This window comes from Mastacembelus armatus, chromosome 14, assembly GCF_900324485.2.
Source record: "Mastacembelus armatus chromosome 14, fMasArm1.2, whole genome shotgun sequence".
Taxonomy (NCBI): domain Eukaryota; kingdom Metazoa; phylum Chordata; class Actinopteri; order Synbranchiformes; family Mastacembelidae; genus Mastacembelus; species Mastacembelus armatus.
In genome coordinates, this window is record NC_046646.1 from 6,253,193 (window position 1) to 6,266,293 (window position 13,101).

Here is a 13,101-nt window from a genome sequence, read left to right on the forward strand (position 1 = left end):
TTTAACAGGTCATCAGTCTTAGTTGATCTGTCTGGGAGGTAAAATCAGCTTAAACGCCACTGTCTGCTGCATTATCATGATCATGCAGATATCTTTTGTTTAACTTTCCTCTAACTGCATTCTTTACACAGCCAAAAAACTTCTATCAAACTATACCTAACTGGGGAAATTTGAGCTACTATGCAGCTGATGTTGACTTGCAGTGAGATCTGCAGCAGATCTGTGTGGTGCTGTAGTTTATATTTATAGGCTGCATGAGTCTTTGTAATTACCCCGTTGCCCTCGCTGTGTCTGTGAATCAGCTCTCTCCAACCCAGCAAGCCTCTGAAACAGGAATGCTAAATACATAGGACCAGAATGTGCATATGCCATTATAGGGCATGCCCCAGTATTTGGCTGCATTTCTGTTGTACTCCACATCTGCACTCTCCTCTCCAGACAAAGACAGTAAGAAAAGGCTTGATTCGTTCTTATTTATAGTTACATTTATTATAATTAAGCACACATAATAGGAATGACCTTTTCCTTTGTTACGATTTCTGAAAATAATACTTTTTTCCTATAATTCTTTTTCCAGTAGCTTAATGTTTTCATTCCTGCCACCAACAGTGTCAGCATATAAAGCATCTAATCTATTATTTTATATATTTATAAATTTATGCCACTAATGCTGAACTTGCTCTAATATAGGAAAGGGGTAAAGACAGGCCCATATGATGTAATTATCCAAATGGGGCATACAGAGGGCGGAGAGGGCTCTTCCTCCATATGATGTCATGTCACTGCAGCAGTTAACTGGTGATAAGGAGAGAGTGCAACTTCACATCCACAAATGTGGTTTGACTTCTCTTATCGTTGTCCTGCGGCTGATCTGTAGAAGGACGAAAGTAACACAAGGATGGAGTAGATAAGCTGTGCCTTCTTTTCCAGCTAATATGTGCGACGTGCACGAAGCATTTGCTGGTTATTGTTAATATCATGACTGCATTCTGATTGAGGACTGTTCTCGTCATGTGTCTCAGCATGTTTTCTGGGAAGTCTGAAACATGGCTGTTTTCTCCACTAGAATGTTCCCCATCCCTGAGTAAACACTGACTGTATCCGCTCTCCGCCTGGTTCCTGGCTCCCTCATTGATCGTTCTGGACAATTTATTAGCCATTGTGACAGTTTCCTGTACAGCCAGGGTCGACAGGGGAAGCACAGAGGTATGCAGATAAAATGCTCACAAACATGGTGCACAATACCTATTGTGTTTAAATTGCAGGTTGAACTGTTACCTCTAGAATGTTTTCCACATACCTTTTCATGTGTCGTCTGCTTGCTTGTTATGAGGGCCTGTAATTTTTTCTGGGCCTCTTACATGTATACACTCCATTCAGAAAGCATTTATTTTCAATTTTTGTTAGATTATTGTGTTGTTGACTTGATTTTAGAGAGATAAAATAAAAAATTTGCCCACCAATCTACACTCAAGAACTAACACTGGTGTGTTTTAAGTGTCCTGCTCTGAATCCTGATCTTAATCCACTGGAGCAGTTCACTGGAACAGCTGGACCTTCACAGCTGGCAGAAAGTAAGAAAGCAGCCATCGAACCTGGGAAGAGTGGGCCAGAGTGCCAGCTGAGATGTACGAGTCTTATTAAATCTCTACAAAAAGAGAATCTGCATCTTTTCAGTCATTACTTCAGATAGGTTATAAAATACTTGGTTGTTTATATATCACCTTAAAAGAATCTATTCTGTTAAGTATGTAATAGATTACACTGGGTGGCAGTTGCTTGTATGTAATGCTATCAGGCTTGTCTTTATATTTGTTGTAATGTTGGTACAAGACAACACAACTTTCATTTTATAAGACAAGAAACAAAATACAATTACAATAAATAAAGAATTCAAAGATTTTCCAAAATATAAATCTGCATTTTCACCTTTAATTAATGTAAACAATTACTTATACATGACTGCCCCCCAATGGATTTAGCCAGTGTCTGCAGGGAATTTCTTTTACAAAAGGCTGAACTGTATATGTATAAAATGTACAAAATAAAGTCAAGGGATATAAATCCAAACTGATGTAATATATCTAAAGAGGTCTGTCAATAGTTTAAGAAATCCAACTGGATTTGGGACCAAATTGTTGCAATTAGAAATGGCTGACATATATTATTTTTTGATCAGTATGATAAATTATCAGATTGATTTCATCAAAAGCATTTATCCAGAATGCCTCACCTCGGTGACCCCTCTCTATGCTTTTAACTGCTTTTCAGTTTAATTATTTGAAAAAATCAGGATCCCTATATGGATAGATTGTAATGCCACTGCAGATCACTACTGCAATGTAATGGTCTCTCTCCTCCGGTGCCACCCTCAGACCTGACGTGACTTTTCTTTATATATTCTTCATATATGAATACATTAACCAGTGACATCAAAACTTAAACTAAACAGAAAAACAGAAAAGTACTTCAGGATAGATAGATAGATAGATAGATAGATAGATAGATAGATAGATAGATAGATAGATAGATAGATAGATAGATAGATAGACAGATAGACAGATAGATAGATAGATAGATAGATAGATAGATAGATAGATAGATAGATAGATAGATAGATAGCACATTTATTTTTAAAACATTAAAAAGAAAATTTACATTTAATTTTAGTATATATTATATATTTTATTATTTTTCAAGTATACTGCACAGTTCCTCTAAATTGCAGGTAATAAACTGCTTGCACTATGAAATGAGATTGAGGTGTACTGAGAAAAGTCCTTTAAAAATACAATGTTTACACTTTTCTTTTTGCTTATTTTTCCCTCTGTTGAACAACTTTCAGTATACAGACTTTCAGTCCCTTTGAGGTAAAATTGTGGTTTTGTGTTCTACCAATAACACTGATTTTACTCAGACTACAATAAAACTACAATTATAACCTATACCTGAGTGAGCACTCAAACATTTTGGCAGTACCAAACCAAAACCCAACTATAAATGTTTACAAAAAATAATTAAACGGTTTCTTAAATGAATGGCTGCTTTACTCCTTGCTCCTATTACCCAGTTCAACGGAGACCTCAGGTGCAGGTGCAGAACCTGGTAACACACACACACACACAAACATGCGAAAGTAGGTAACACTCATTAGAATGCCATTGAAACCTACAAGGTCACAAGGTATAGGTATATGCACATTACACACAAAAGTGCATATCTGACCCCGTTAAAGGGGACACCAGCTCTCATCTACTAAGTTGACCAATCAATGGTCCAACACAATGAAGAAAATGAGGTCAGCTCAGACCCAAATGAGAAAAGACAATGCTGTCTCTGTCTGTTTCGGCCCATCTCTGCCTCTGAGTTGCCAAAAAACTAGACTGCCAGTGTGTTAGTGAGGTATGCGTATAGATAAGGGGGGCTTGTTCTTAACGGCATAACGGGGAGGGTGCTGCATTATAGGAAGTGAGTTAAATAGAGAGTTGTTGTTCAGGATGGGGTGAACACTGACCTTAACAAACAAACAATGGTAAGGACTTAATCATGTGCTTGCCTGCCTTCTTACAAAAAATCCTGCACAGAGATGCAAAGCTGAAACAGAATACACTGACTTTTGCTTAAATGCAAAATTTGCAGATTTGTTTTGTTTGAGCTGGACATATATTGTAGTTTAGGTATTTTGTTGTGACAATTAGTGTAACTGTCTGTTTCCAGTACCTTCAATTAGCTGCTGAGCTGCTTTCCTGTCTTCAATAATGTAACGGGAAGTAAGGAAGAAAAACAGCCCACCCAGGAGCCCAACAAATGGGCAGATCACCAGGCTGTACTTGAGACTGCGGAAGCGCCAGTCATCGTTTCCAGGTTTAGACTTGTATATAGCATTAGAGATCTATCGGTGAAGACAAGATTTGTGATCAGTGAAACTGAAAAAATTAATTTACTCCAGGCTCAGAGATACTGCTGATAAAGCAGTACACTTAAAAGGAAGATGACTGTGGGAAATTAGAACTATTTCTCACCGCTCCTAATAGGTAAGGACTCCCAGCGTCACCCAGGAGATGACCGACTGTAATCTGGAGAGCCTCAGCTGTGGACCTTCGGGTTGGTATAACAATATACTGAAGTAAAAAGCAACACAAATCCCGTTAAATTCAGTTTTCAGCAGATTAGTTCATATTTTTATTCCCAAATGCAGCTTTTAAACTCACCAGCAGCATATCAGCCATTACTGCCCAGTTCAATGATAGCAGTAATTCACCTAAGAAAATGAATACCTGAAATGAGACATTTAAGACAGTCAGTAAGCAACCAATCTACTGATAATAATTTAATAATCACTTAGTGAACAGATTTTCATTTAATGTCTCTTCCACATGATCACATACTCTTTGTGAGCTTGTTACAACATATTGGAGCTGTCTACAACTATGTGGTTTCACCACTGCAACTCTGCAGTATTGACTTTTCCACATACAGTGATTGTCCTGCTTTCATCGCTGTAGACATGTTCGTGGCAGGGATGCTCATAAGTCCAAGTCAAGTCTCAAGTGTCTTATGGCTGAAATGAGCATACTATTATCTACAGTATATATGCCATCAAGACTATTTAGAAAACTGCATTGATCTGTCTAAGAAATTCAAAGTATGAACTACATTGTCATCACTCCTTTATTTATTTATTGTGTATCAGCACTGATTAGTTGTTTGGCAGATGATTACTTTAAACTGGATGTTACTATGCAAAAACACAATCCCCAGCTACAAAATTATGTATTTTACAATAGCAAGAAAAAGTATGGGGAAGCACGGTGGTTGAGTGGTTAGCACTGTTGCATCACAACAAGAAGGTTCCTGGTTCAAAACTTGACAGGGGCCTTTCTATGTGGAGTTTGTATGTTTGCATGAATGAGTGTGAGTGTGTGAGGTTGTTTGTCTCTATGTGGCCCTGTGATGGACTGGTGACCTGTCCAGGGTGGACCCCTGCCTTTCACCCAAAGAGAGCTGGGACAGGCTCCAGCAGATCCCTGTGACCCTGGTTAAGGAATAAGTGGGTAAAGATAATGGATGGATGAAGAAAAAGTATGTGAACCCCCTTGAATTAATGTTGTGCAGATCTGACCCAGAGCTACTGAAAGAGCTTGCTGGTTTCTGTGTGTTAAGCACATTGTGTATGTCTATTGTTGTGATGTAGATGAAGAGCATATCACATTTTATGGCAAATAAATGCAGAAAACCAGTTAATTCTACGAGGTGTACATACTTTTCTTTGCCACTGTAACTATTTACCTGATTTCATTCCATACCTATAATATTTGTTTCCTCTGCCATCTTGGCACTAAGAAGTTAACTTTGAATGTCCAGTTTGTGGAATCTGCTTGTTTGCTGTATCTGCTTGATGCACTATGTCTGTGACCCTGTGATATATTTTTCACATTAAAGTCACACTTGAGAAAGACATTCAGTGCATGAGACGGCTCCTTGTTAATGTTAATGTGCTAAAAAGAAACAAACAAACACAAAAGTAAAATCAAGATTGTTCACAAGTTCCTAGTCTGGAGTCCAAGTCAAGTCCCAGGTCTTCATAGGACAAGTCTGAAGTCTGAATTTATTGTGTGTATGTCTTCATAGCAATCCATCTAATAGCTGATGAAGAATTTCAGTGGACTAAAATGATTTGCCATTTCCCAGACATAAAAGGGACACTTAGTTAGACGACCATCAAGAAATGTGTCTCTTACATAAGTGGCTGGAATGCTTGCTGATGCCACAAAGATGGTAATAAAGAGGCACGGGACAGCGCCGAGCATGCCTACTGCACAGATGAGTGGGTCGGCATTGGGCACCTTGTCCCTAAACCATCTGGACAATCCAGTGCCAAGACCTCCTCCCATAATGCCCGTTGCTACCGTCACAGCACCAAAGATAAAACTGAACAAAGAGCACAGGCAGACAGGTAGTATTAAAACTTTGGAGCAATTTTGATGGAAATTAGGTAAATAAAGGTGATACAAGTCAAAGGTCAGACCGCACCTGTCTGTGGAGTCACAGGGCTCTTTGGTGCACGGCAGCTGGAGTTCCTGAGTGACACGAGCTCTGGACAGGAAGGTGGGCATCCAGAAAGCCAGGGCTCCAGTGAGGAAAGCCAAAGCTGTTACTCCAAACGATGACCACACATAACTTCTACTACAGTCAGAATAACAAAATCACTTGTAAACATTAAACTCTGCCTCAGTAACTTCATGAAATAATGCAAAGTACTACAGTTTTAAATACAGTCCAATTTAGTCATCAATCAACTTGACATCCATGTTTTTGGAGTGTGGGAGAAAACCCACATAAGCACAGGGAGACATACAAACTACACAGAGAAAGGCCCCTGCTGGGTTTTGAACCAAGAATCTTCTTACTGTGAGGCAACAGTGCTAACCAGCAGGTCACCGTGCTGCCCAACAAGTTCATACTTTCACCTGTAAATTTCTTTCTCATTATCTTTGTTCCAATTCTTTGATAACCAAATTTAAGGGATCTTTACCAAAATGTGTATGTATTTATGGCAAACCTTCATGTATTTTTATCTTATTTCTCAAACAATATCTTTTGGCTTCAAAAATCCAGTATTCACCAGGCTATAGCACTAATCCAATATTAGTTTAATGTCCTACTTTTTTAACAGATGCTTAATGTCTTCCAGGTAAGAGCTATCCCCTGTAACACCCTCTCCATGGGTTTCTGCAGCACCCCTGGGCGGGTGAGGGCATAAGAAGACCAACAAGACAAGTCCCACAACGCCCAGGATGGGAGTGACCTGATAACACAGAAAATGCTAATATATACTTATCATATATCAAATCAGTGCTCAAGTAACATTATGAATAATGAAAATGTTCCCACCCTGAGGGCCCAGCGCCAGTCCCCGGTCAGAGTAGCAGATCCTCCTCCTATTATGTACCCAAGACCACTGAAAGTACACAGGATAGTCAAACAAACTTAAAAATTCCTCTCCTGTGGTATTTATAGTTGAAATCAAACCCATTGCATGTTAATTTCACTGTCAACTGGTTTATTTGCTGATAGTCTTATTCTTTTCAAGGTTGTTTATTTGACCTTTGGTTGACCCTCAAATCACAGATGCCATAGTTTCATATCAGCCATGTGTCAGAACAACTCGTGCTTTCAACTACTATTCCCAAGAAGATTTTTGACAACTGGGTTAAAAATAGGGCTGTCAATCGATCAGAATATTTAATCGCGTTAATCACACGATAGTCATGAGTTAACTCGTGATTAATCACAACTTAATCGCACATTTTTATCTGTTCTAAATGTACATTAAATTAATACTTTTAAAGTTTTAAACACTCTAATCAACATGGGCATGGACAAACATGGATGCCTTATGCAAATGTATGTTTATAATTAGTGAAACTACCATAAACATACAGCATAAAGAGCACACACATGTTTCAAAGATGGTAGATATGTTTTTCAAAGAACTTTCTATGAAACACGTAGAAAAAACACAAGTTCCCATTATTCCTCTTTCTTTGCACTGAGCCAGTTGCTCAAACAGACGAGCCTGTTTACATTTTCAGATGACAGGGCAGCTCACTTTTTCTGAACAACATGCCCTGACAGTGAAAACAGTCTAACAAAACAAGGTATGGATGTGATGGAGGTGATGCTAAGTATCTGCAGACATCGTTTTGTAAATGAATTTACCGTTCAGACCTTTTTCTGTCTCCCATTTCTGTTTGCTGCTGCTCTCTTTACTGTCTATGGATGTATTTTTTGTTTTCTCCTACTACGGGCTAGGCCACGGGTCAGACAGGAAATGCGTGCTGCGTTAATAAAATTAATGCCGTTAAAATTAGTTTGTGTTAACACATTATTAACATGTTCATCTTGACAGCCCTAGTTAAAATATACAAAAACAAGTGTTTGTCTCTAACCTGCCAACAGGGATAAAGATGTAGAAGACACATATCACGATGCTCCGTTTACCCCCGACAAAGAGGTCACCAATGATGGTGGGAGCGATGGTGGAATAGCTGGCCTCTCCTACCCCAACAAGGCCTCGCAACAGCACCAGAAGCCAGAAATACTGAAGAGGGCAAGACAGAAGCAGGGAAGTATTTCAGTATGGTTCAGGCCCAAAACTGTACCATAAGGGTGATTTTGTGATTTAACATATTACATTTTTATAGCAAAAAACAGTATAATTAATCAGTAGGCCCTAATACTTCCAAAAGAAAATAGAGTATACAGTGTAACGCCATGCTGTCCTTAAATGTGCACTGTTCATAATGTACACTATATAAATTTGCAAGAAATGTTTATTTTCTTGCTTATGTAATATTTTCTGCAGTGCCATTCAGCGGCATTTCCATTTGATGAGTCACATATGTTAAGGTTGATCAACAGAGGAAGAAAAGCTAAAATAGTGGCAGGAAGTGACACCATTTCATCTTGTTGTTTGTTATGTCTAATTTCATGTAGTGTGTGTGAAGACATATATTTTACACTTACTGACTGAGTGACAAAAGAGCTGCTGAGAGCAGTCAAAAGCCACACGCTTATACCAGCGATCATGATATATTTTCGGTTGTAGCGGTCCCCCAGGTAGCCAAAGGCAGGGGCCAAAAGTAAGAAGCTGCAGATAAAAACTGTAAGTGTGTTAATAAGAATTCATTTCTTCATGGTGTGAAGGTTTACTGAATAGAATGCTCAAAAACCTCTGCAACAGTGTGAAGGATCAAAACGTTGGTATGAAAGGTATGACCTCTGAAAAAATGAGAACAAGAAGTTCCAGTTTGCCAAGCTTGAGCTCAACAGTGGTCTGCAATTCACTTGCAGCACATGTTGCCTAAATTTAGTTTAAGTAACACAGAGTAAAATGGGGAAAACATTGGTGAGAGATTTCTAAATCTCTCAAAGAGTTGGTGTGTGTGTGTGTGTGACGCCACATTGTACCTGTTTGCAAAAGTCCAGCTGTACTGTCGTCACTTATTGCAAAGAATGTCTGAATGTTGGTAAGAACACCTACACAACAAAAAAAAAAACAAAAAACAGATGTGTAAGACCTACCAAACGCTGTTAAATCTGTTAAAACAGGTTTGTTGACACCTAATACTGTCTTGTGCACACCTGCTATTGTGTACCGTTCCATGTAGTTGACCAAGTTGATGTAGCAAAGCACAGCTACAGCTACATAGGCACGTTTGGGTGATATGACTTGCTTCTCCCCTGCATTTGGTGTAAGTGATGCAAGGCTGTTTGCAAAGGAGCCATAAGGTAGACCCAAGTTGGAGCCCACACTCCATCGATGTGTCGTTACATCCTGGAGGGACGACACTGATCCCTTTGGCTCCATAATGAGTAGCTTCTTGTTTATTTTACCTAGAAATACAGAATGTACAGTATAAATTTAGAAAACCTGGTAGTTTTTGAAATAAGTCTTATTGCACAACTCAGTTAAGCTCAGTGAATTATACTGAAATAAAGTGAAATACATTCACAAATACAGCACTTCTTTTCTTTACAATAAAATTGAATTTTATCATAGATCATTAAGAGACTGTCTCCAGCCCACTGCATTTCTAAACTTAATGTCACATAGTGAGAAGTGTAATACATTTTCTTTTTGTTCATTTAGAAGTCATGTGTCCCACAGCCAATCTAGTCTGCTGGAAACCAGTTAGCATGATTTGTGGAAACACTTTTGAAATAATTCTTATGACACAAAAGACAATTACACAACTGTATAAGAACACATCCTTAAAACTATGTCAAAATAACAAAAAAAAAGAGAAGAAAGGTTTTCATAAGCTATTTTTTATAGCTATTTCACAGTTCTTTTAATAGCACAAAACTGGTTTGTAGTCAAACAGTAGAGGGTTATTGACAGATTATCTAAAGAAAGACTACTATAATTAGTGTTCAGTTTATCGTCATGTTCTAATACAAGTTAAAAACTCCCATATAAAGAGGCAAGAATAACCCAGATCTTAAACTCACAGGAAATGTAAAAATCATAAACATCACTGTAACAATAGTGTTTTTCTTTCTTTCATAATAGCTGGACCACTGAGGTTGCAGAAAAGTCACCATGCTTTCTGCAGTGAGATTACTGTGCATAAAAAATTTTGTCTAAACAAAGCAATGCTGTACAACCTGTTAAAGCTTTTAGCTGAAACAGTTTAAGACCAGGCACTCTTTTTAATCAAGCACACTGGCACAGTTGTCAATCTAGTCAAATGTACAGCTGAACAGTCAGTTCATGTTATAAATGAAAATTTAAAAATAGCCTTACGTATTTGTTGACGCTGGCTTGTTTCTATACTTGTCTCTGTTCATTCCATATTTGCGGTTTTTAGAGAATATCGTGTCTCCAGTAGTTTTTCTGAGGCTTGCAGAAACCTAACAGAGACCTCGGCTCTAACATACCTCAAGAAATATTAAGTTAGTGAAGGGACCAGCCCCCTCTGGGTTGGTCATACGCTTAACACAGATGTCTACTATGATGTAATGCTATAAACAAGCTAAATGTCAGTTTCATTTTTCCACTGTCTTTCTTTTGTTTTTTCATCCTTTCCTTTACAGTAACAGGCAGAAAAAAGACAATAATGATAGTTAACCCTATATGCAGTAAAGCACTGGTGTGACTGAAAAATTACTTTTTATCCACACAGCTCACAAAAGACAATGGCAAAAGGGTTGATATGATGTCTGAACAGCATGTGGGCATCAGGTAATAAGCTATTATAGATGATTGTGTTACAATGTCCATCAGGAGTTTATATGTGATACACTACACTGCGTCAGTTCAAACTTCTGTCTCACTGGGGAGCAAATCTTTCAGATGTGGTGCTGCATATCACCCCAAAAAACTTGTGATTCCTACTTTTAAAACATTTATCCAGTGATTCTTTATTGTTGTTTTGTGTTATTTCCTATTTTCATGTTAACTGATTCTATTCGTCATGAAAGAGAGAAGTTTATTTTTCACAGAACACTATAAATACTATTTCATTATGAAATCCTTGGATGGAAATGTGTAAAATAATGTAAGTGTTTTAAAATTCATAGTTTCATAACTGCAAAGTGAGGTCCTGCATCCTTGATAGGTTTTCATGCAAGGAAACCAATTTGTTTTCAGTTATAATTTTCATTGTATCTGTTATGATTCCCCTTTGGGACTTCCTGCCTTGGACCTTTACTTTGAAGAGACTTCCTTTTTTCCCTTGCACTGGTCCCTGGCAGCTTCACCTAATTGATTTCACCTGTTCCTAATCACCTTTGTGTTCTCCCTATATCTATGTATATATATACTTCCCTGCTCTCTTTTGTTGTTGCTGAAGCATTAGTTGATGGTTGCTGATTGCAAGTGTTTTTGTTGGAATACGGTGATCTTTAGTTTCACTCGGTTCTCTGTTTTGTTTTGGTTTTTTTTCCTATGCCCTGGCAACCCCAGGAGAAAATAAACCTCTTTTGTGTTCTGCATTTGGGTTCTACCGCCTCTCCTTCTCACCAACACTTAACAAGTCCAGCCTTCCTAGTCTTATTAGACCAGACTATTTGACAAAAAGACTCATCAGCCACCAAGACAGTTCTGTTTTTAGTCACTGTCCAACAAGTCAAGATCTACAGATTAAATGGGTGTGAAGGAGCTTATAGTAAAGAAACCCACAGGGTGTAACTGTTAAATTAGAATATAGTAACTAACATCCTGCTGCAAGCAATGAAGTGAAAAATGTGTGAAGCATTTTAAGAATGTTTCTGTTTATTACTGTTTGTGTTTTATGGTCTCTTTTCTGATTTTACAAGACTGTTTTCATTTGTGTTCTGGTGATTTCCCCTTTTTTGGTCTAGTCTCAAATTAGTTTACAGAAGCATAAAAAAAAGGCCATAGCCTTTTAGAGTGAGTGTCACCCCAGAAGCTTTGTGATCATAGGGAAATATATATGCAGCCCGCTGAATAATAAATATTGTATTTCCATTGCATTTATCAAGACTTCACAGATTGCAAAGCCATTTAATCCCACTGCCTGACAAGACTATAGGCCTACAGTGAGATGTCTGCAGAGAAACTTGTTAAGAAGGACTTCTGGTCTGATTAAGAATTGGAAATGGTCATGTCAACAGCACCAGTGCCCTGCACATTACAGGAAAGCATCTGACTGGTTTGATGAATAATGTAACCAGAGAATTAAAAACAGATCGTGGTCAAGGTATGAGATCCTTATGTTATTTGACTTCACATGTATTTTTCGTGTAGAGGGCAGGATTTATTGTCGCAACAAACTATTACAACAACACATCATCAGTAGGGCAAAACTAACCTGTCTCACAACAGTCTAAACCCAGCTCAAGTCCCCTTAAATCCAAAGTTGGTTACCTGTGAGACATCAAAGCTTCAAGTCTTTAACAGCACACTGTGTATAAATACCTGTATCTCAAAAGCTGCATGCTGTGGCTTTAACAACAGTAAGACTACTGTATATAAAATCAGGAAACCACCATTGTTTCTTGGTGGTCCTCTGGAACGAGACTACTCTTTTTGTGATACAATTTAAATTATTGGTTCAACTGTGTGATAAACTTTACTATTTAACCTGCACAGCTATACTGAACATGAAGTAAATCAGTATTACTACTAAATGATCTCTGATCCATGAATTGACCCTTTGGCATAGTCACATAGGTCTGCAACATTGTTCAGTTAGTTCAGCCGTCCTAGCCTTACCAGACCAGACTCTTTACAAAAAGACTCATCAGCCACCAAGACAGCTGTTTTTAGTCACTTCTCTTGACAAGAATCTACAGATCTAATCAACCAGTCAGCTTCCTCTTTCAGTTTAGTTAGAATGTAAAGGAGCTTATAGTAAAGAAACCCACAGGGTGTAACTGTTAAATTAGAATATAGTAACTAACATCCCACTGCAAGCAATGAAGTGAAAAATGTGTGAAGCATTTTAAGAATGTTTCTATTTATTACTGTTTTTTTTATATGGTCTCTTTTCTGATTTTTCAAGACTGTTTTCATTTGTGTTCTGGTGATTTCCCTTTTTTTGTCTACTATCAGTCAGTTTGCAGAAGCAA

At 38.0% G+C, this 13,101-nt stretch overlaps 1 protein-coding gene across 2 annotated transcripts; it reads right to left on the reverse strand.

Annotated features, from left to right (window-relative positions):
* Positions 1-2,664: 2,664 nt before the first annotated feature.
* Positions 2,665-10,451, reverse strand: spns3 (SPNS lysolipid transporter 3, sphingosine-1-phosphate (putative)). 2 transcript variants are annotated; one of them, XM_026328992.1, is made up of 13 exons: positions 10,313-10,451; positions 9,148-9,399; positions 8,974-9,042; positions 8,530-8,666; positions 7,953-8,104; positions 6,895-6,961; positions 6,666-6,808; positions 6,034-6,186; positions 5,742-5,931; positions 4,212-4,277; positions 4,023-4,121; positions 3,721-3,892; positions 2,665-3,102 (listed from the first exon to the last, which is right to left on the reverse strand). In XM_026328992.1, exons 2-13 carry the CDS (start codon positions 9,371-9,373, stop codon positions 3,047-3,049), a joined length of 1,530 nt encoding a protein of 509 aa, XP_026184777.1. In that variant the 5' UTR covers positions 9,374-9,399; positions 10,313-10,451; the 3' UTR covers positions 2,665-3,046. The 2 variants fall into 2 exon arrangements, with proteins under 2 accessions (XP_026184777.1, XP_026184778.1); XM_026328993.1 differs by lacking the exon at positions 10,313-10,451 and having other exon boundaries at positions 8,530-8,653; positions 9,148-9,217.
* Between the last annotated feature and the right edge of the window lie 2,650 nt (positions 10,452-13,101).